At 43.1% G+C, this 23,299-nt stretch overlaps 1 protein-coding gene across 3 annotated transcripts in view; it reads right to left on the bottom strand.

Annotated features, from left to right (window-relative positions):
• The window catches only part of LOC106844838 (solute carrier family 23 member 1-like), a 66,462-nt gene that overhangs the window by 20,330 nt on the left and 22,833 nt on the right, over window positions 1–23,299 (bottom strand). For all 3 annotated transcript variants that reach the window (XM_044781165.2, XM_044743730.2, XM_044781208.2), the window contains 4 exons: window positions 8,738–8,897; window positions 3,029–3,210; window positions 1,978–2,098; window positions 689–845 (listed from right to left, as the gene is read on the bottom strand). In XM_044781165.2, the coding sequence (XP_044637100.2) occupies window positions 689–845; window positions 1,978–2,098; window positions 3,029–3,210; window positions 8,738–8,897 (620 nt within the window). The remainder of the gene's footprint in view (window positions 1–688; window positions 846–1,977; window positions 2,099–3,028; window positions 3,211–8,737; window positions 8,898–23,299) is intronic.

Raw genomic sequence — 23,299 nt, 5'->3', positions numbered from 1 at the left:
AGGCATGTCCTCCAACCCCACAGCTCTCCAGAGGCTTTGGCTCAGATCCTGCCCTACCATTCATCCCTGAGGGAGGGTCAGATGCCCTGTCCTTGAGGTCACTGTGCCCATAAAGAGCCAGCAACAGGGCCTCTTGCCAGGACGCCTTGGAGTGTTTTGAAGCAGAGATTCTTCATCAGGGAGGGCCTAGTGCCACAGTCCATGAGGGCAGCCAAGCCATCCCTGGAACCTGATTATTTATATACCCTGAGCCAAAAATTGCAGGGAAAAGAAGACCAGAAGTGTCTTAAGGGACAGTCTTAAACTTGTCTCCTCAGAAATTTCTGAATTCAGTCCAAGGCCTCTCTTGTTGGGGATCCACCAAATCCAGGAGGAGACCCAAAGGCTAGGAGGTCAGGAGCAATGTGGAGGAGGGGCTGAGGGAGGGAGGCCAGCTCAGCGGTAGGTCTAGGAGTAGGACTCCTTGGCCTAGCACCCCCAAAGAATTCTTAGGACAATCCAAGGGTCTTCTTCTTCTTCTCTTAAGTGTCCAATATGGACTCTCTAGAACCTGTCCCTCTTTGTCAGACCCTTGGAGGAGATCCCCCCAGCCCCGGCCATATTCCACTCTCCATCCCATGCCCTGGGCCCCATGGGCAGTCCTGGGAATCATGCGTCCCAGGCAGGAAGGGGCTCATCTTGTCATTACCTGGGTAAGGAAAGCGAAACCAAGGCGCCTGGCTGAGGACGTTGGCTTTGGTGTCGGTGCGGGCCTGGTACCCATAGGCTGTGGGTGCTGCAGGGAGGGCATTGGTGACTGTGAGCACGAAGCAGAGGAGCCATGAGATGCAGAGCGCCAGCAGCACCTGCCGAAGGAGCCACCCTTCACCACGGGTCTCACTCCAGCCTCAGCACCCACCTCCCAGGGGGCGGGGCAAAGGAGAGAGTTCAGGAAAGCTCTTTGAAATGAGGACGTGTTGGGTTACTCACCCTTCCAGTGACAACAGCAATCTGGTGTGTCAGTGGATAATTAGCACATTAAGGGAATGTAGCAAATAAACTATGGGGAGACCTCGTGTCACACAGAGGCAGAAATGTCTGGTAAAGTGGGCACAGCCTGGATCAGAAGGATTACCCTCCGGCTCCCTTTCCACTGATTGTTGGTCACATGACCTTGGATCAAACTCTGAGCCTCAGTTTCCTCATCTGTACAATAGAACAACAACCACTGCTCTGCAGAGCCTGAAGCAGGATTTCTTCAAGTAGAATCCTGAGATATATTGATTTTTAATCTCTGGTGGCAGAACCTCAGAAATGTATATTTTTAATTATGCCCCCAAGTGATTCTTAATGCACAATGAATTTTAGAACCACTGGCCTACAGCATTTTTGGAGGAGCAATGAGATCATTGTGGAACTATTTTTTTACAGTGCAAATGTAGTGTACAGTCAAATGAAACCTGCAAACATATTTGTGTGGGTGACAGCTACACATACTTGACAGGGTGGTTCAACAGAGAATTCAACAGGGAAGCCTCTGAAGAGGGAGGTACCATCCTCAACCGGGGGTATTTAGACTACTCATGAGCCACAGAGAAGAACTTGATCTAAGCAACTTGGCTCTTAGTTTTGTGTAATTAGCAGTGAACCTGCCTGTGTCCCCTGGCACCTTGCTATGAGGACGGCCCAGGGAACATGAGAAGGCTGTCCCACACTGGAGCCCACAGCAGCGACCTAGGGCAGGGTTCTCTGCTCCCAGGACAAAAGGATAGAGGTAGGACATGGGATGGCATTCCACCAAGTGTCAGAAAGCGCCCCCACAGGCCACCGGCCTCCTCCCAGCCTCCTTCTCCTTCTTGGGTGGATTAGGGAAGGCTGAGGAGGAAAGGCCACTGCAGATGGGGGGGCACTTGCTTTGGGGGCCATCTGGGAGTGCGAGAGGCTGTGCCTCACTCTCCAGTCAACTCAGAATGGAAGGGGGTGGGGAGTGCTTCTTACAGAGAAGTCCTGAAACAGGTATAACTTAGAGGTGTGACCCTTCTTCTCTCGTCCATAAATGGGTATGGGCACTGCAACGTTTTTCAGGTACTGAGAAAAGAGCACGATGAGGACGATGGTCCTGAAACAGAAACAAACCACACCCAACCTGGTGAGCTGGGGCTCATCCTGAGTGAGGGTCCCGAAAGCTGGGCCACCAACGTGTCTCTGGGATTGGGGACCGTGGCCAAGCTGGGAGCATCCCCATCTAGACCCCGCTCTGCAGCACGGGCAGCATCCTGCCATCTATGCAAGGGTGGGCTGTTGCCTTCCAGAAGCTGCTGGTGGCTGAGGGGGAGGAGAGGGATGGGAGGCTGTTAGTCCCTGGGCATTGGCAGCTCAATGGCTCCAGCAGGTGGAGCCAATGAGGCCAGAAGCAGAGAAGGCCTCTCCCAGGTCATTCTGCAGGTCCTTGTGGTCAGACCACAAGAGGCAGAGTGACTGACAGTGTCCAGTGTCACCCCCAAGTCCCTTCATAGCTCTATTTAAACGCTTAAGGCCTCTTTTTACAGGAAGCCTTCCTGATCCTCCCAGCTGGCTGTCCTCACCCCCTCCCCTCAACGTGCATGTCATTCTACGACTCTCATCACTGTCTCCTGGTGTCATAGGTACGTGGATCTGAGTCTTATCTCTCTCCCGCACACTACAAGATGCTTGAGAGCTGGGGCCATGTCTTTGCAGCCTTCCCAGGGGCCAGAAGTTTACAAACATTTGCTCAACGAAAACCTAGGAGGCATGGGACCAGTAGTATCAACTTTTCGTGAACAGTACACCAAGTGTTCTTATACACTGCCTGCGATGAACTCACTGTCTGTGAGTACTAATAATGTAATAAGTAGTAAGAATAATAAATGAGAAATAGCAACTTTCCTGCTTCTTAAGGTATCATAATGCTCATGAAAGTATTTCTAAAGCACAAGAGTTTGCCAACAGCCAGGACTCTTACTATTCTTCCCAGGTAATCTTCCACCAAAGAGAACTTGATGCCACTCCCTCCCCAGAGAGTACTTACACAAGGGCAATCCCCCATTGGATCCCGGCGTCATTTCCAGCAGAATGAAAGAGAGGTAGGGCCACCAGGGAGATGGTCGGAGCAATGGTCAAGGGGCCAATGAAGCGCATGAGGAAGCCAATGAGGCCTGTGAAGCCGGCTAGAATCTGGACACAAGAAGCGACCATGATGGCGCCCTGCAACTGAAGAGGAAGAGTGCAGCTCAGGCCCCTCACAGCTTGCAGCAGGACTGTGGGCCTCAGCCCAGCCCAGGCCACCATGACAGGCCCAGCTGCTGCAGCCTACTTCTAAATCTGATCAGCCCTAGGTGGTACATTCAGAGGCACAGCAGGGGCAAAGCTGGACCCCAAAGCAACTGAGGAAAGAAGAGCTCTGATCTCGCTCCTCTTCCAGCTCTGGATTTCCAACGAGCTATTGGACATTTTCACTTAATAGGAAGTTTTTCAGGGAGTAGCCTTCAAAATTATTTATTGATCACAATGATGATGATGAGGACTCATAATACCAGCATCACCCAGCAGCTTATTGAATACCTTGCTGCTTTATTTTTCTCTGTCTTCCTACTTTCTATTGTAGGGGTTGGCCATTTTTTCTGAAAAGGACCAGATAGTGAATATTTTAGACTTTATGGGCCATATGGACTCTATCAAAACTTTTCCAGATGAGCAGTAAGCTAATGAGCCTGGCTGTGTTCCAATAAAACTTCATTTACAGGCACTGAAATTTGAGTTTCATATAATTTCGTCATGTCATTAAATATTATTGTTCTTTCAATTTTTTTCAACCACTTAAAGTATAAAATCATTTTTAGCTTGTGGGCTCTACCAAAATAGGCAACTGGGCAGATTTGGCTCTGGACTATAGTCTGCCAGCCCCTGATCTCTTGGACTGATAGAGTTTGCTTTACTTCTCCTGTTTTACTTTATTGGTTTGGATGTTATACGTGCTATTTTATCCCTGAAAAGTTTCCCTGCTTTCAAGTCTACTCTTTCTGAAGGTAACATGGTGACTCCAGCTTTCTTGCAATTTGTGTTAGCATGGTATATCTTTTCTCCGTCCGTCTACTTTTAATCCATCTGTGTCTTTCTAGTTAAAGTTGGTTTCTTGCAGACACATGTACTTGGATCTTATTTTATGATCCACTGTGATAATCTCTGCCTTTTAACTGATGCATTCAGACCATTGATATTCAAAGTGACTTGAAACAGTTGGATTCATATTGAGCATATTTGTTACTCTTTTCTATTTGTTACCACTTCATAGGTAGTGTATGTTACAATAACAAAATAATTCTAATTTATCCTTCCCATCACTTCTATCATTGTTGTCATTTACTTTATTTATGTATAATCATATGTAAGTACGTAAATAAAAACTACTATGATAATGGAAGGTGAAGTTTAAATTGGTCTAATGTGTTGAAAACTGAGCTTGCCATCTCCTCATGGTTTTCTACTTTTTCTGCTACCACCATTTCCTTAAAATAGAATCATTGTTCACTTTTACCTCTCCTTTAATTCTTATATCCAGTAAACAATGACATTCCTATTGGTCCTGTATTCACATCACTTTCATCTGTGGCTGGGATTGTGATGGACAATTGGCCTGCCACCATCAGTGGTTTCAAGCCTTGAAAGGTGTGTGGACAAATATGACTCAGTGAAATATGGTGAATGTAGCTTAAATTCTGATAGACTAGCTCAGTGAGTTTTACCAACCAATCAGTCAATTAATAAAATGAGAGTGAAATTGATACGAACTTTTTTCTCCTGTCACAGCGCTGGAGAAAGCATTGGACCAGCAGAGGGAGCTACAATACCACAGAGAAGACTCCGGGTTTGGGCTCACTGTGTTGGACACTTGGAGGTGATGTGGAAAAAGTAGTCGAGACTACCATCTGAGCCCTGGGCAGGAGGAAGCCCTTCCCTGGGCCCTATGTCTTAGAGCATGGGTTGGCAAAGTTTTTCTCTAAAAGGCCAGAGAGTAAATATTTCAGGTTTGGTGGGCCACATGTGGTTTGTATCACATATTCTTATTTTAAACAACCTTTTAAAATGTAAAAACCATTCTTAGTTTGTGGGCAGAAAAAAAACAGACCACAGGCTGGATTTGGCCAAGAGCCATAGTTTTCTGACTTCTGCCTTAGAGGACTCCAGGTATCACAGACACAAAAATAAACAGTAAATGTATTAAAGAAAATATGGTGTCTCTGTCCCTTGGGACGCTGTGCTCATTGCAGGCGCAGCACGACCCATATCTCTAAACGTGCTCTCTCATGACTAATACTGTTCAAGCCCCAGGTGAATTCTTTCCCTTAACTCTTGCCCAGAGTCCTCAAAACACAGGGTAACCGCTTCTGAATGAGATGATGGTTCGCGCCCTTGCAGTGGTGGAGGCAGACGCCTCATCAGAACACAGAGAGGATTTGAGCAGTCGAAGTAAGTGCTCAGGTGGGAGAAGAGAAGGATTTCCCTGTCAGATCTGTCTTCCTAGATAGTGTGAAGGTAAGAGATTCTTGCCTAAGGAATTATAGTTCTCAGGAGCTCTCAGTAGAAGGGAAATCCCGCTCCTGGCATCTAGCAGGTCAGGGTAAGGCAACCCAGCTTCTCGTTCTTTGCTTAGTTTTAATCTGGATTTACTAAAGCCAAGTATAGGCTCCCTGGAGGACAGAAAAAAACAAAACAAAAAAACCCCTCCATAAACCACATGTGTTCTGTGATTCATTCCATGATGAAATAATAAAACTAGGCTGCACTGAAAAAGAAGTACATCTTGATTTGGAAAAGGTGACACAACCCACAACATTGTGAGATAGTCAATCAACCTGGCAAAAATCCAGGGCCCGCCAGCTTGAGAAGTGAAAGTCTTAACTATATCTTGCTCTGGGATTACATGGAAAAGTTATTTAAAGATTAAAAAGCCCTGTTAACTCTGGGTCCACCCTGAGATAAAAAGGAAGCACAAGGACTTGATGAGGTTATTGAAGTTCAATCACATCTGGGTGCCCTTTTGGACTGCATATGAGAGCACAGGCACGGGTAAAGGGCTGTTTTGGAGAGGGAAGAACAGCAGAAGGTGCTGGCTGAGAGTCACAAGTTCTGGCCCAGACTGTCTACTGTGACCTTACAAGTCAGTGCTCCCTGAGGGATTGGAAGTGTTGCTGGTGGAGTGCATGCTGAATGAGGACTGACCCCGATAGAAGCCAGATGCTTCAGCTCTGCCGTGGGGCTTTTGGTGCGGATGCGGCCTGGAGGAACCACCAACCACTCTCCCTCTGAAAGACCATTGCTAACTCGTCTTCTACCGGGCGCTGTTTGGAATTGGACCATTACTGAGTGTCACCAAATAACTCTGAGGTCAGAGATCCCAATCACATTTTGAGTGATGTCAGAAAGACATTCAAATAAGGAATGGGCTGATCAGCAAAATTTGCTGATGGAAGGGAAATAATTATATTCAGGAAAAGACAAAGCAGTTACGCCGGAGGGGTTCATAGGATCCATAAGCAAGTAACAGTCCCCTCTCCCCTGGGGTGGACACCACCTCACAAGATAATCTAACTCTAGCAACACAGACTTGGATGCCGCTGTGTGAGTCTTTGCGTTCAAAAAGCACTGGTTGGAATCTTGCTAAAGGTGCTGCTCACCTAGCTGAGACAGACTGAGACTGGAAGAGTATCGCATTTCAACAGAAGGACCTTGGTGGAAGAAGTAAGGCACGTCTAAATCCAGCCAGTGGTCCGAGTTATGTGTGATGTGACTGACTGCACGCATAAATACCTGGAATTATCCCTATGTAATTATATAGATTCTTGGACCGTGGCCGATGATCTAGCAGTTTGGTCTGGCAAGCGGATCATAGAAAGCTCAATTGAAATTTCACCTTTGTAGGATAGGACTTTATACTCAAATTTCCATTACTGGTGGTTCATGTTGATGCCCCTCAGTCTTAAAAAGAAGAGGGAAGTATGATTTCGAATGTAGTCACTAGGCCCAGGAGATAACACCTTGGGCCACAAGCCAGACACATGTGAGCTCACAAACAATATAATCCTCATCTCCATCTGAAGTCGCTTATGTGGCCCAGGATGATCCACATTGCCAACAGCAGTGGGCGCATGTGCCTTTGGTGGGAGAATATGAGGATATATGGCCCATAGCAGAGCTGGCAGGCTGCCTATACTGGACATTTCACAGAGCATGGGAGATTCGAATGTTTTTCAAACTGGTGTTGACAGTGTTTCTGGTTTGAGCTTTGCCTATTTATTCTGCAAGTGAAGCCCTGGCCCAGACTACTATAAAAAGGCTGGTGACCCAGATTGACCAACATGAATATCAACTTTCTATCTAACAGCTTAAGGATCACTTTTCACAGCCTGAACAGGACAGGAGTGGACCAAGAAATACAATATCAAATGGTCTTTTCGTGTTACATATCACTTTGCAAAAGCAGTGAAATTATTGCAAAATTAGAATGTGCTTGAAACAACAAAATGTATGTGACAAAAGCATGATGGCTGGCTTTCTAGGCTAGGACAGTGCGAGATGAAGCTAAACATGTGGAGCACAAAAGTGAGTCACCAGTGGAGCAGGTCCTAAAGGTCGGGTTGAGGAATGAATGGGTAAAGAAGCCTTATTTTCCAAGGACTAGGGGTTTGGTCGTGTTCCCTAAGATAGAAATAATAGAAATCAATTTCCTTTGACTTGTTGGAATTCCCATGGTATTTATGAGCTGGATTGGAGAGTCTGGTGTTTTCACGACACATCCCAACCAATGGAGAGGATCCAGTGACAATATACTTATTAAATCATTTGAAAGTAACTTAGGGAAGGTACTTGGGGAAAGTACTTGGGGAAGGACACAGAGGAGGGTTTAACAGTGTTACTTTTGCTGCCCACTATTTAAAGGATAGACAAGAATGACTCAAAATCTCCTCTTCCAACAGGAGCAAGGGAATGGGCTAAGAAAGGCTCTCAGTGGGCAGAAAGAAAGATGGTGGCAGAAAAAACTGGATCACCAAATTACTGTTTCAAATAATGCTCCTTTGTCCTTTATATCTAAAATCAATTGGAAATAAGAAAATGATTTCTTAGCAATATTGCTAGATACATCTTCAGTCTGGGATGAGGGATGCTAGCACCAGAGTTGATCCCACCAAACTGAATCACATCTAATGAAACTGGACCCAGAATATACTAGCCTGTACTGGATGGACAATGAGGAATAAACAGTGTGAAAATAGCCAATTACTACCATGATACTGGAATATTAGGACATGATCTGTTGCTTGAACTTGTTCTGTTTTTTAAACATACTGTGAGATTAAGATGGGTCATGGACTAAAGATGAAATATGTGAGTGTTTCCAAGTTAACCTATTTTCACTCTCCATCCATTCCACCCCAATCCTTCCCTTTCTCATCACTCTGTTTCATTTTCTTCATTGCACTTATAACTTCATGAAACTTTCCTTTTCTATTTACTTGTTAGAGTATTTCTCTCCCTCCTACTCTGCACTGCTACATACACACACTAGAATGTTAGCTCCAGGAGGGCCGGGCCCTTCTCTGTCTTACCTACAGCAGTATCTTAAAGCCTGGAATCTTGCCCAGCCGTGAGCTGAACAATGAATGTTGAACAAAACAGTCAACTCGGGAGCCCCTGTTGAGTACTCCTCCCTTCCTCCCACCTCCCTCCCCTGCTCCATTACCTCTCGGATCCTCTTCTGCCATTCCTCGGTGAATTCAGGAGAGCTGGTGTTCACCTGGCTGGCATTGACTGTCCACTCGGGGCATTTCCAGGCAGGAAGGGACAGCATGGCCAGGGAGGGCGCCACATAAGCAAATGACCCTCCCTGGAGAATAGGCAGCCTGGAGGAGGGGAAAGGACGCAGTTACCCATAAGATCCTTTAGTACTAGTCTGTCACTGACCCCAATGGGGGTCTTTTAATCCCAAGTCCTACATCAATTTCCAGGCAATGCACGACCCCTGTTGTTCTCAGTTTACGAGGAACTCCCGCCAAGCTCCAAGTCAGACCTATGAACTCTGCTACACTTTGGACAGGTAGGAGAGGTGGGGAGGGGAAAGACAAGCAGACCTAACCCCCGTCCTGTTAAGGCAAGCCCAGAAAGAGAATGTTAGGTGCTGGGAAAAGGTCTGGAGACAGCACAGAGCTCAGTGAACACAGGTAGTGAGTGCCATTGTCTACCCCAGTCCCAGAGAATCTTCCCTGGACCAAGGATCAAAGCACAGCTCACACATGTGGAGTTCCCCACTGACAAGAGATGCACAGCCTAGAGTCTGGGTTGCCAGAGTCTTCTGTGTCTTCAAACTGAGCAGCAGACCCAGACCTCCACCTTCAGGCTCCTTTTGATCACATGGACAGAAGAGGACAGAGGTCAGTTGTCAGGGCGTGTCCCCCATCCAGGCCCCTCTCACTCCTGGTCGGTGTCTCACTCTAGCCTCTGTGAGAACTTCTAGCAGTGCCTCCCTGGCTTGTCCTCCCTTCAAGGTGAACACAGCCTCACAAGTCAACCTTCACCAACCCTCTCTTACTAGAGGTCAGAAGCTATTAATTCTGCCCGTCCTGGATGCTAGAATTTGGAGGAGTGGGGATGGAACAGGGGTACCCCAGCCTCTTGATTGCATTTGTCAGCATGGCCCACCCTGGTCAAGTACTTTTATTAACAATACTAGCTGGGTATTTTTGAACTCAGGATTCCATGAAGACAGCTTAAAGGATTATTCTGGAGAATGACTGAACGCATTTTATGTAATAAAATATGAAGTATATGAAAGAATTTTGCTGCCTAGGTGGCCTTTGTGTCCTGGCTGAACATTGGAATCAGCGATGCCTGGGCATCACCCTCAGACAAGTTAATGGACTTGTCTAGGAGTGCGACCTGGCAGGGCAAGTGCATAAAGCTCTGGGTGATTCCAAGGTGCAGCCGGGGCCAAGAACAACTGATTTAGATGCATAAATCTAGACCCATAACACTCCAAAATAGAATGGAATACATTGCACACATAGGGCAGGAACACACGGGAGGTGGTATGAGTATGTGTGAATAACTTGTTTTAATTTAAAAATTCTGGGGCCGCCCGGTGACGCAGCAGTTAAGTTCACACGTTCTGTTTCTCGGCGGCCCAGGGTTTGCCGATTCAGATCCCTGGTGTGGACATGGCACCGCTTGGCAAAAGCCATGCTGTGGTAGGCATCCCACATATAAAGTAGAGGAAGATGGGCACGGATGTTAGCTCAGGGCCAGTCTTCATCAGCAAAAAGAGGAGGATTGGCAGTAGTTAGCTCAGGGCTACTCTTCCTCAAAAAATAAAATAAAAACAAAAATTCTGAATCTAAGTATCTTGACAGAAAACGGAAACACGGTATACTTAGATCACTGCAAACTTCCTTTTGAGCTTTTAAAATTAACATAGACATCTTTATATAAAGGTATAACCAGAGAGTACATAATATAGGACTTGTGTTTTAATTCTTTGCATAATTCTCTACGCACATTTCATTCATTCAACAAATGTTCTTTGAGGACCTGCTATGTGGCAGGCACAAGGTGCCCCAGGTTTTGGGGACACCATGGTGAGGGAGACAAAGCTCCCAGTGCTATTCTGGGTACGCATTTCTGTTAGTCCTCGTACTAACTAACCATGTATAGTGACTGACTCTCACGGATTGCTTTGAACACCTTAGCAAGCACTTTCAGGGAGGCTTACACACACCCCACCACGTTAGTGTGCCCCCTCTGCCTCAGCCATTTCGGTATTACTGGGTTCCATGAGGGCTGGGATTCAGTATTTTTCTTTTCCATCCCTCCAGCGCTGAGCCTGGTGCCACAAAACAACCTGCCAACACTGGGTTTTATCATTCATATTTTTAGTTTAGTAGGCGTGTAATGAAACCCTAACAAATGTTAATTGGCATTTCATTAAGCCATAAAAGATGTGCACTCATTCATGTGATTTCATGTCTGCTTTCTTTGCCTATAAGCTGTCTATTCATTACACGGAAGTTGGATACTGTCAAAATGTATTTATAGTAATTCTTTATTTATGATAGTGAGCTTCGTTTTCATTTTTAGAAAGTGTTTTCTGTTATTGTATGCAGGAGTTCATCTCTAACTCAGAAATTATTTAAGGGAGTATATCAAAATTTTCAAGTGACTGAGAACTTTTCTAACTCTGTTCATGTTATTTTCTTTCAAGATTATTGCATGTAGTTGGGATAATATGATATGGACTTACTGCCTTTTTGTAATTGATAGATACCTTTTATGTTCAAAATAATTTTTTTCCATTTATTTGTTTCAGTGTATTATCATGTCCTACCTTTAGTTTCACACAGTATATCAATAAATTCTTCCCTCATTCTTCAATACTCAGACTTTCTAACTCCATTTTCCATTCATTCTTCTCTCTCTCCTCACCTCATTTTGTTAGCATTCCCATTTCTTTCCCATAACTTCTTATTGGTACCCTTTGATATAATGATATATAGATAGATAGATAGATAGATGGATGGATAGGTAGATAGAGAGATAATGGATGGATAGATAGATAGAGAGATCTATATGTACTAATTTTGTTTCTGATAGGTTTTCTATTGTAAACTTTCCTGGTACCTGTTTGGGATATATACACTCAGTATCATTAATCGGCTTTCATTGTTCAGCATATCTCTTTCCTTTCATGATGATCTTAATGTGTATCTCAGTGCTCTTTTAAATTTCATATTAATTTCATGTGCTACCATGATGGCAACTCCTTTTTCTTTGAAATTTGCCCATGCGTATGATTCACTATTATTATACATGAGCCTTCCAAATTAAATGTCTCTCTTGTAAACCATAGACGTTTGATTAAAAAATTCAGCATCTTTGAACTAGAAGAACCTGTGAAATGTATCCAGCCTGCCCTTGTCATTTTATAGATAGGGAATCTGGGGCTCAAGTTCACAGAGTTAACCAGGGTTAGTCCTTGGGACTCCTCACTCATCGTCACTGCCCTATGACACCGATTAAGAACATAGTATAGAGCAAAGGTGAGTTTGAATCTGGCTCTACTTTATTAGTGTGTGACCCAGGCATGTTGCCCAACTTCTGCATTCTCAGTGTCTTCTTTGATAAAATAAAGATAACAGTACCCTCCCTAAGGAGTAGCTGTGAAGAAAAAATATATGAAAATGCTCAGCCCAATGCCTGAGGCATAGAGAGCTCAATAAATAGCAGTATTTGTCATTGGTACTCCCTCTGAAATGTGTGGGTACTTCCTGAGAAGGTAGTGCATATCAGGACATTTTCTTTACGTTTGCCCTAAATAGCAGATTTTATCGTGTAAGCTTGTGTTTCACTGTTGTTTGGCATTATTTCTTGCAGGTTTGTTCTCTAAGATTTGTCTTCTACGATCCTTATTTTCTTTTGTGTTGTTGGACTCCAGGTGCTTCGGCTGGTCCAAGTCTGCATCTCTGCATCAATGACCTCTTGCTCTGTGGCATCCACTCAGCTCCTCAGATAGCACGGCCTTACCTGCACAACGCTTCACAGTTTTCACTTTACTCCTCTGTGTTGTTTCCTCTGGTCTAATTCTTAAAGTAGACAGTGTCTGTCTACTTTAGGTGCTTATGTTAACATTTAAGGGTCAATGTCTAAATAGACTTTAAATCAAAAACTGTAATAAGAGACAAAGACGGGCACTACATAACAATAAAGGGAACAATCCAACAAGAAAATATAACACTTGTAAATATCTACGCACCCAACATAGGAGCACCTAAATATATAAAGCAATTATTAACAGACATAAGAGGAGAAAGAGACAGTAACACAATAATAGTAGGGGACTTTAACACTCCACTTACACCAATGGATAGATCATCCAAACAGAAGATCAATAAAGAAACACTCGCCTTAAAGGACACACTAGACCAGATGGACTTAGTAGATATATACAGAACATTCCATCCAAAAACCACAGAATACACATTCTTTTCAAGTGCCCATGGAACATTCTCCAGGAATGATCACATATTAGGCCACAAAACAAGTCTCAATAAATTTAAGAAGATCGAAATAATACCATGCATCTTTTCTGACCACAAAGGTATGAAACTGGAAATCAACTACAGAAAGAAAACCAGAAAAGCCATAAAAATGTGGAGATTGAACAAAATGCTACTGAACAATGATTGGGTCAATGAAGAAATCAAAGAAGAAATAAAAAAATTCCTGGAGACAAATGAAAATGGCATGCCAAAATCTGTGGGATACAGCAAAAGCAGTTCTACAAGGGAAATTTATAGCACTTCAGGCCTACTACAACAAAGAAGAAAAATCCAAAACAGACAATCTAAAAGTGCACCTAAAGGTATTGGAAAAAGAACAGCAAACAAAGCCCAAAATCAGCAGAAGGAAGGAAATAATAAAAATCAGAGCAGAAATAAATGAAATAGAGACTAAAAAAACAATAGAAAAAATTAATGAAACCAAGAGCTGGTTCTTCGAAAAGATAAACAAAATTGACAAACCCTTAGCTAGACTCACCAAGAACAAGAGAGAGAAGGCTCAAATAAATAAAATCAGAAATGAAAGAGGAGAGATTACAACGGACACCTCAGAAATATAAAAGATAATAAGAGAATACTATGAAAAGCTATATGCCAACAAATTGGATAATCTAGAGGAAATGGATAAATTCTTAGAAACATGCAACCTTCCAAAACTGGACCAAGAAGATGTAGAAAATTTGAATAGACCAATCACCAGTAAGGAGATCAAAACAGTAATTAAAAACCTCCCAAAAAATAAAAGTCCAGGACCAGATGGCTTCCCTGGTGAATTCTACCAAACATTCAAAGAAGACCTAATACCTATCCTTCTCAAACTCTTCCAAAAAATTGAAGAGGAGGGGAGGCTTCCTAACTCCTTCTACGAAGCAAACATTATCCTGATACCAAAACCAGACAAGGACAACACAAAAAAAAGAAAATTACAGGCCAATATCACTGATGAACATCGATGCAAAAATCCTCAACAAAATACTAGCAAATCAAATACAACAATACATTAAAAAGATCATACATCATGATCAAGTGGGTTTCATTCTGGGGATGCAGGGATGGTTCAACATCCGCAAATCTATCAACGTGATACACCACATTAACAAAATGAAGAATAAAAATCACATGGTCATCTCAAAAGACGCAGAGAAAGCATTTGACAAGATACAGCATCCATTTATGATAAAAACTCTAAATAAAATGGGTATAGAAGGAAAAGACCTCAACATAATAAAGGCCATATATGACAAACCCACAGCAAATATCATTCTCAATGGAGAAAAACTGAAAGCTATCCCTCTAAGAACAGGAACCAGACAAGGATGCCCACTGTCACCACTCTTATTTAACATAGTATTGGAAGTCCTAGCCAGAGCAATCAGGCAAGAAAAAGAAATAAAAGGGATCCACATTGGAAAAGAAGAAGTGAAACTATCACTCTTTGCAGACGACATGATTTTATATCTAGAAAACCCTAAAGAGTCCACTAAAAAACTTTTAGAAATAATAAAGGATTACAGTCAAGTTGCAGGATACAAAATCAATGTACAAAAATTGGTTGCGTTTCTATACACTAACAACGAAGTACCAGAAAGAGAAATTAAGAATACAATCCCATTTACAATTGCAACAAAAAGATAAAATACGTAGGAATATACTTAACAAAAGAGGTGAAAGACCTGTACACTGAAAACTATAAGACATTGTTGAAAGAAATCGAAGAAGACACAAAGAAATGGAAAGATATTCCGTGCTCTTGGATTGGAAGAATTAACCTCGTTAAAATGTCCATACTTCCTAAAGCAAGCTATAGATTCAATGCAATCCCTATCAAAGTTCCAACAACATTTTTTACAGAAATAGAACAAAGAATCCTAAAATTTATATGGAACAACAAAAGACCCCGAATAGCCAAAGGATTCCCAAGAAAAAAGAACAAAGCTGGAGGTATCACACTCCCCGATTTCAAATTATACTACAAAGCCATAGAAACTAAAACAGCATGGTACTGCCACAAAAACAAACACACAGATCAATGGAACAAAATTGAGAGCCCAGAAGTAAACCCACACGTTTATGGACAGCTAATATTCGACAAGGGAGCCAAGAGCATATGATGGAGAAAGGAGAGTCTCTTCAATAAATGGTGTCGGGAAAACTGGACAGCCACATGCAAAAGAATGAAAGTAGACCATTCCCTTACACCATGCACAAAAATCAACTCAAAATGGATTAAAGACTTGAATGTAAGACCTGAAATCATGAGACTTCTAGAAGAAAACATAGGCAATACGCTCTATGACACTGATCTGAGCAGCATACTTTCAAGTCCCATGTCTGACCAGGCAAGGGAAACAAAAGAAAAAATGAACAAATGGGACTACATCAAACTAAAAAGCTTCTGCACAGCAAAGGAAACCATCAACAAAACGAAAAGACAACCTAACAATTGGGAGAAGATATTTGCAAACCACATATCAGATAAGGGGTTAATATCCAAAATATACAAAGAACTGATACAGCTCAACAACAAAAAAACCAACAATCCAATTAGAAAATGGGCAAAAGATCTGAACAGAGATTTCTCCAAAGAAGATATACAGATGGCCAACAGGCATATGAAAAGATGCTCAACATCATTAGCTATCAGGGAAATGCAAATCAAAACTACAATGAGGTATCACCTCACTCCGGTCAGAATGGCTATAATTAACAAGACAGGAAACAACAAGTGTTGGAGAGGGTGTGGAGAGAAGGGAACCCTTGTTCAATGCTGGTGGCAGTGCAAACTGGTGCAGCCACCATGGAAAGCAGTTTGGAGTATCCTCAGAAAATTAAGGATAGATCTACCATATGATCCAGCTATTCCACTGCTGGGTATTTATCCAAAGAACTTGAAAACACAAAGGCATAAAGATACTTGCACCCCTATGTTCATTGTGGCATTATACACAATAGCCAAGACTTGGAAGCAACCTAGGTGCCCATCAAGGGACAAATGGATAAAGAAGATGTGGTATGTATACACGATGGACTACTACTCAGCCATAAGGAATGATGAAATCCGGCCATTTGTGACAACATGGATGGACCTTGAGGGTATAATGCTGAGTGAAATAAGTCAGAGGGAGAAAGTCAAATACCGTATGATCTCACTCATAAGTAGAAGATAAAAACGACAAAAAAAAAAAAAACCATAGCATTGGAGATTGGACTGGTGGTTACCATAGGGGAAGGGGGGAGGGGGGAGGGCAAAAGGGGTGACTAGGGTCACATGTGAGGGGATGCACTATAATTAGTGTTCAGGTGGTGAACATGATGTAATGTATACAGAATTTGAAAGATGATGTACATCCGAAAAAAATAAAATTAAAAAAAAAAGAAAAACAAACAAACAAAAATGGGTCAATGTCTGAGGCACGGCTTTCTTCACATGGTGTCACAACATGTGTCAATTGGGGTAGAGTTGCTTTTATTGGATCTACTAATTATTTTTAAGCTTATCATTCTAGTTGTTGAATTGATTTCAGATCCTCTCTTTGTCTCTCTCTCACTGTCTCTGTCTCTTTTTTGGTTTGTTTTTGTTAGATTTTATTTGGAGGAAGTGCTCTAATAATGTCCCACAAGTTCTAACATGTTATGTATTAACTTTAGCTATTGATTTATACTTCATCTTGTTCCAAATAGGATTTATGGGGACTTACAAATATGATACAGTAAGGACCTGCCACTCTATACTCAGACCTTCCAATTTCATTTTCCACCTATTCGTTCTCCCTCTCCCTACCCCATCTCACACACAGCCAGCCTCATGAACCATTACAGAGAAAGTCAGTCTGGGCTCAGATGGATTGAGCCTGGGTGCAAATCTCCACTGCCACCCTGACGACATCCCATAGAAACATGGGCAGACTCTCTCTGTCCATCCTACTCCTCTCTCCACCCTTCACCATCTCAACTGTCTGCTTACGTACAAACAAGAGAAAACTCCCAACCATTTTCCTTTACAACAGTGACTTGTTAGTTTTCTAAGAAGAGGTAAAATGTCAAAATCTGCAGCCACAGGAATGTATCCTAAAAGACTGATAGGATTGGTATTTTAGATTGGCAAAGCCACAGAAACGTGTCCCTGGGGGTCATATTAACATCTAAGTTTATATGGTATTTAAAAACTACACACGACTTTCATTTCATTATCTCAAGAGTACTTCAGGGTGGGCAGGGTGACACTGCACTGTCTGTGTATGAGGAAACTGATGCCCAGGGGAAGCCAGTGGCAGGGTTCAGCTGGGAAGTGGGGGAGCCCTGATCAGAAAGTGAGTCGTGGGGCCAAATTGCAATAGTGTGTTTGTTATAAGGACAACTGACAACAGAACTTGCATTAAGATCAATCTGCTTGAAGGATTTATGCTAAAGATTAGGTGCAATATTTTTCTCCTCTCTTTGTAGTCCCATTTTGGCTCATAAAATAAGGACTTCTAATCTTTTGGAAGTATTGGGAAATTAAGCCTCAACCTTTCTCTCTGAGCTCTCATGTACTCCTGTTAATGAAAATATTATTCATGACACTTGTTAAAGATGTTAAGGCAGACTTTATTCAAGGGAGGGGCACTACAATGGGATTTTGTGGTGGGAGAGAGATCAGGCTCAACTTCCAACACAAAACGAAATGTGGGAATTTATCACCAAGGAGCAGGGTGGGGGTCAGTGGATGGAAAATTACTAAGAGGATGTCTACTGGATTTAGCAACAGGATGCTTATTGTTGATCTTGTGACTTAGACACTGTGACTAAAAGACCTCTCCCAGTTAAGTGTTAAATAGAAAACCCAGCACAACTTGGGCCTGTACAAAATCCTACAGCAAAAGGAGGAAGGTGACATAAGGCTTTGGACTTCTTCAAATCACACTGGAAACTAGAAGATAATGGAACAATACTTTCGAAATTCTGAAAGAAAATTACTTCCAACCTAAAATTCTATACTCAGCCAAACTATCAATCAAGTGTGAGAGAAGAATCAACTCATTTTCACTTACACAAAGCCTTCCAAAATTTACCTCCCATGGACTCTCTCTCTGGAACCTACTAGAGAATTGTGGTCCACCAAAGAAAGAGGAAGATATGGGAACAAGAAATCCAGACTTGAGAACTGACAGGAAGGGAATTCCCAGCATGAGGGTGAAGAGGCCTCTGAGGATGACAGCTGAGCACCAGGCATAGGCAGCCACCGATCCAGACTGCAGCAAGTCGGAGGGCTCCAGGAGAAGTTCACCAAGAAGATGAAGCTGACAGACTGTGTGATGTGAATGAAATTATTAAGAAGAGATTCAGACAACAGGCAGAAAGTCTAGAATTGAATTAGAAATAAGTACTTAGAAAATTAAGCATATTAAAAACAAGAAAGATTTCAACTCCAGAGTAAACATAAAGTTGAGCAGGAAAGGAACTTTGTGATTCAGTTCTGAATAGCACCATAGTCATTATAACATAAGCACTGAATATTGATCTGTGCTGGGAGTATGGGAGAACAGGAGGATGGGAAGTGTGCTTGTATGTGGTGGGAGGGAGGGGCTGTGAGAGAAAAAGAAATTATACTCATCCATGTTGGCACATCAGCCAGTAATGCCTAAAACAGAGGCGTGTTAGTTAGAGACTTGGAGGAAAATGCCTAAATAATCAGCCTGGAGGGATGAGAGTGCTTGCCTCTGCCAGGAAGAAAACAGGGAGATCTCTGGTAGGGAGGGGAAGCCTGCTCATCTGTCTTCTTTAAACCCATCACTACCCACTGCCCTGAGTGTGCCTTTGACACATGTCCCCTCCCCCTCAAACTGGCAGTGGAATGGGGGCCATTGCTCCAGTCCTTCCTTCTGTTCTGCACCGAATACATGCATGCCTGCCCTTTCTTGTTTTTAGGGGCTTTAATGCTGATCGTCACAGGGAAACAGATTGGGGAAACAAAGATAAAAGCAGACGAGGTGACAAAGGTTGCAGATTGTCAGAAGTTGTCTAATGGCACGGGTCTTGCTCCATAGCTCCCCGCCCCCTTCCAAGAAAGTAATGGGCAGCCTTCTGGACCTTTGCCCTCAGGCACAGATTCAAAAGTGTGGCTCACGAAATACACTCTGATACTCTTCTAAAAAAAGTTTTAATTGGTTTTTATTTTTCCCGGTTATAAAGTAACCAATGGACTTTGAAGGAAATTAAATGGCTAATAAAGATAAGTACAAAGAATAAATTTAAATCACCCCAATTCTACAACCCAGAAATAATCATTAACATTTTATTCCAGTCTTTTTTTATCCTTAACTAGATAAACTTTATCAGCACACATACAATATGTACCTTTCTTACATAATGTATATCACCCAGCAATAACCTTTAACATTTCTTCCAGTCTTTTTTCTGTCTTCAACTAGATAAATGAGTATCAGTACACATAAAATTTATACCTCTCGTAATTATTAATTAAATTGGTCACTATTACAATAGTGAAAAACTCAGAACAAATTTTATGTGCTTTAATAGGAAATGGTTAAATAAGCTAGACTATGTTTATGTATTCTAGAATATGCACTATTGTTATCATCTTTTAAAAAGTGCTATTGCAGAAGTGTGTTTATGGAAATGGAAAGATATTTATAATGCATTGCATATGTTTATAAAAGGGGGGAGAAATGTTTTTTGCCACAATTAATTTTTCTTTTCTCCTGAGGAAGATTCGCCCTGAGCTAACATCTGTACCAATCTTCCTCTTTTTTCTATATGGGTCACTGCCTCAGAGTGGTGTATGTCCATGCCCAGCAACTGAACCCAGGCCGCCGAAGTGGAACGTGTTGAACCTAACCACTAGGCCGTGGGACTGGCCCCCACAATTAAATTTTCTTTTAAGGGAGGGTGCAAAATTGTGTGTGTGGTAAATCCTTTTCTTAGTATGAAAAATAGATTTTCTGTACTGAGCTAAGCACATTATGTACATTATCTAAGTCTCAAGGCTTTGTAAAAATTAAAAAACAGTTCCTCTTCACAGAAACATGAGGACTCCAAGAGAAAATAAATGCAAATATTGTCAGGGGTAGAAAGGAGAGGGAGCACTAAGTCTCCACTGGGCAGGGCAGTATGTCCTGTGCATCTAGGAACCTGGAGGGATGAGGAGGAACAGGAACCAGGAACCCTGAGGAGGTTTGCGGTGGGGCCATGTGGAGTTTGAGGGGCCAGTGGGTAAATGGGGAAGAGGTCCACAGTTGGGAACAGAGGCATCTGGAGCTTGAGTCACTGGAATCCAACCTCACCTGTGACATCATTCTGATGTCCCCTTCTTGGAGCCAATCCACTGAGTGGGCAAAAGAGAATGTCGAAGGGGCTTTTCTTTGAAAGAGGTCAGGATGGGGAGCAGAGCCTCAGGAATGTAGGAGGGGACTGATAAATTCTCCTTGAATTTAAAAGGGTCACTCAGTTGTGAGAAATCCTGGACACCCCAAGAGCCCCAACTACTTCACTCTTGGACAAAGAGCACTTTGTTCGTCTTTTTACTGGGCTCCCTACACCAAGCAGGTAAGGACCTGCTAATTGCGGGAAAGCCCATCGCGCACCTTCTCTGTGGATAACCGCCCAACTCAAACCCACAGGAAGCAGAAGCACCAGCCCCCTCTTTGGGACACATCAACCCCTCTCCCTCCTCTGATGTGTCTGAGGGCCAGGTCACTCTTCCACCCCAACGGCCACCACTGTTCCTGCTCCAGCCAGAGCTCCAAGGGCACATCTGGTGACCTAGCTGTCAACAGGGCAGGAGCAAGGTGGCTGCAGACCTCTGGCGATGGGTATGGCCTTTCTGCATAACCAGGGACAGATACAGAGCTAGGGCACGGCGGGGCTCAGCCCACAGGGAAGTAGGCATATGAAAAGGACCAAGGGCAGGGCTGACTCCTGGGAAACTGCATGAAAGCAAACATAAGACACCTGAGCATACTTTGCGGTGGGAGGGCTTGTTCCACACGAGATATTCCCAGGAAAATCGAAAAGGAGTTATACCACCTGGAACCACTCCAGAAAGAAATTAGCTGGTAAAGTCACAAATAATTCCAGAGATGGAGTTAAGGCCCAGAATTACATATAGTCAATATTAGATTTCCTCTGGTGATTGCCTTTCAAATTTAACCTCTTATTTTGAAATGAATGGTGAAGTATGCCCTTCCAGGAACTTCAGAGGTGAGCACCTGAGCGAGGAAGGCCCTAAAGTCATAGCAGGGAGAAGCCGTCCATGCTGCTAAGGCTTATCACCGCCTGCCCCACACTGGGTACAGCACTCATGAGCGCTCATATCAGAAGCAGCAGTGAAGGCCTTTACCATTCCTTTTTGATTATTTAACATGGTTTTAAGTACTAAGACCTTCTGAAATCCTATTGCAACATCAGCATCTTGTTTCTAATCTAGAAAAGTACACCATAGAATACTGGTTAGCGGATAATCTGCAATCAAATCGACTTGACCTTTGATTCACAAGCTGTCAGTTAGGTTTTACCATCTATAACATCTTAGGCAGTTACTCTGGAGCATCTGAGATGGAAGCCCACTTTAATGGGCAGAACCAAACTCAAGTGTGTTCCTGCCCCCACCTCAGTCTAACAACATTATCCTGATTTATTTCCCTCTTTATTTGCATGTTTAATTAGAGTGTAAGTTCTTTGAACATCAACTCCTAATTAACTATTGTTTCTCAGAACTTAGCAGAACATTAGGTCCACAGGCAATTTTACTACTGATTATCCATTTGAAATATGGTACTTCATCATCTTCTCTGTTGACATCATAGGTGTCCACAATATTAGAGATGTAAGGGGCTTTTAGATATTATATAGTTCAACTCCTTCATTTTACAGATGAGAAAATTGAGCCCTAGAGAGGGTCATTGACTTGTCCAAGTTCCCATAGCACAGAAGCCAGGACTGGAATTCCTGGCCTCCAATATAATTATAATTGACACAGTCTCAGGTTTAAGGTGAGGGTCTCCTCCATCCAGAAGAGTTTGTGTTTGTAAATCTCCATGGGCCTGGGGCAGGGCTGGGGGGCTCCTGGGAATCCATACAGGTTGCTGCAAGGCCTGCCTAATGCTACCACAGCATCTGAAATTCCAGGGGCCAATCCTGGGAAGGAAGGAAGGGTCCTGGACCTTAGGGACCTGAGAGACAGATCAGAGCAAATCCCATACCTCTTTCAGTTCTTGATGGAGAATTTGGAAGAAATCTTGGCTCACAGAGATGGTGACAGGAGAAGATAGAGGGAGAAAGGAAATAACCTGCCAAAGATGTAGGTGCTAGTCTCCCACTCCTCGGCAGAGAATGGGAGAACTTCAGCACTGGCATAGCTCCTGGACATGACTTGCAAAGGAAGCACTGTGGAAAGTGCCCTTGACTTGATTTAGCAAAAGACCATGGTAGGAAGGAATATTCTCCTCTGGATGCTGCCTGCAGTCAGCCTGTCCTGGAAACAATGGGCCAACCCCGTATCAGCCTACACCTGTGGGGCTTGATTCAGATAATTGATAAGGAATAAATGGGTATTAATTTTTCCTGTCCAGTCATTTCCTCTTAAGACAGGCCAGGCAGAAGCACACTGTAGGGAAGATTTTCCATGTTCCTCTGCAGCTCCAGGGCTGAGCACAGGCCTGGCACAGATTAGGTCAAAGCAGATTCACAGTGGCGGGCCTCTCCCTTGCATGGTTCCTTCTAAAGCCCAGGGAGGGGCCCTGCAATGTGTTCACTAGCCATACACCTTCATAAAATTTGCAAAAGTAAAAGGTTTCAGCCACAATTGTCTGAAACTACCGTCTCCTTCCACCGCCACCTCCCTAACTCCAACCCTTACACCAGATGGCATTTGAAAGACCATGGACACTTTTAAGATCTGGCTAAGGGGGAGTTGAGTCAGGATAAATTTAGTTTGAATGTAGTGGGATATATTTTATGGTTCAAGACCACTAAACTACCCATGTGTAGTTAATGTGCTGCTAGCCACCTTAGGGTATTCATGCTTTCTACTAACACTTTACTGCCCACTGTGCAGCTCATTATATGTCATGAAGGTGCAGGACTAGAGGCCACATATTATGGTATGAATTATGGTATGAATGTGCCCTACAGCACCTGCCACTTGACACATGTGGGTGGTAGATGAGAAACAAGGTTTGTAATGTATGCATTCAGAA

This window comes from Equus asinus, chromosome 1 (genome assembly GCF_041296235.1).
Source record: "Equus asinus isolate D_3611 breed Donkey chromosome 1, EquAss-T2T_v2, whole genome shotgun sequence".
NCBI lineage: Eukaryota > Metazoa > Chordata > Mammalia > Perissodactyla > Equidae > Equus > Equus asinus.
The sequence above is the reverse complement of the archived record's forward strand: the minus strand, read 5'-3'. Positions and strand labels throughout refer to the sequence as shown.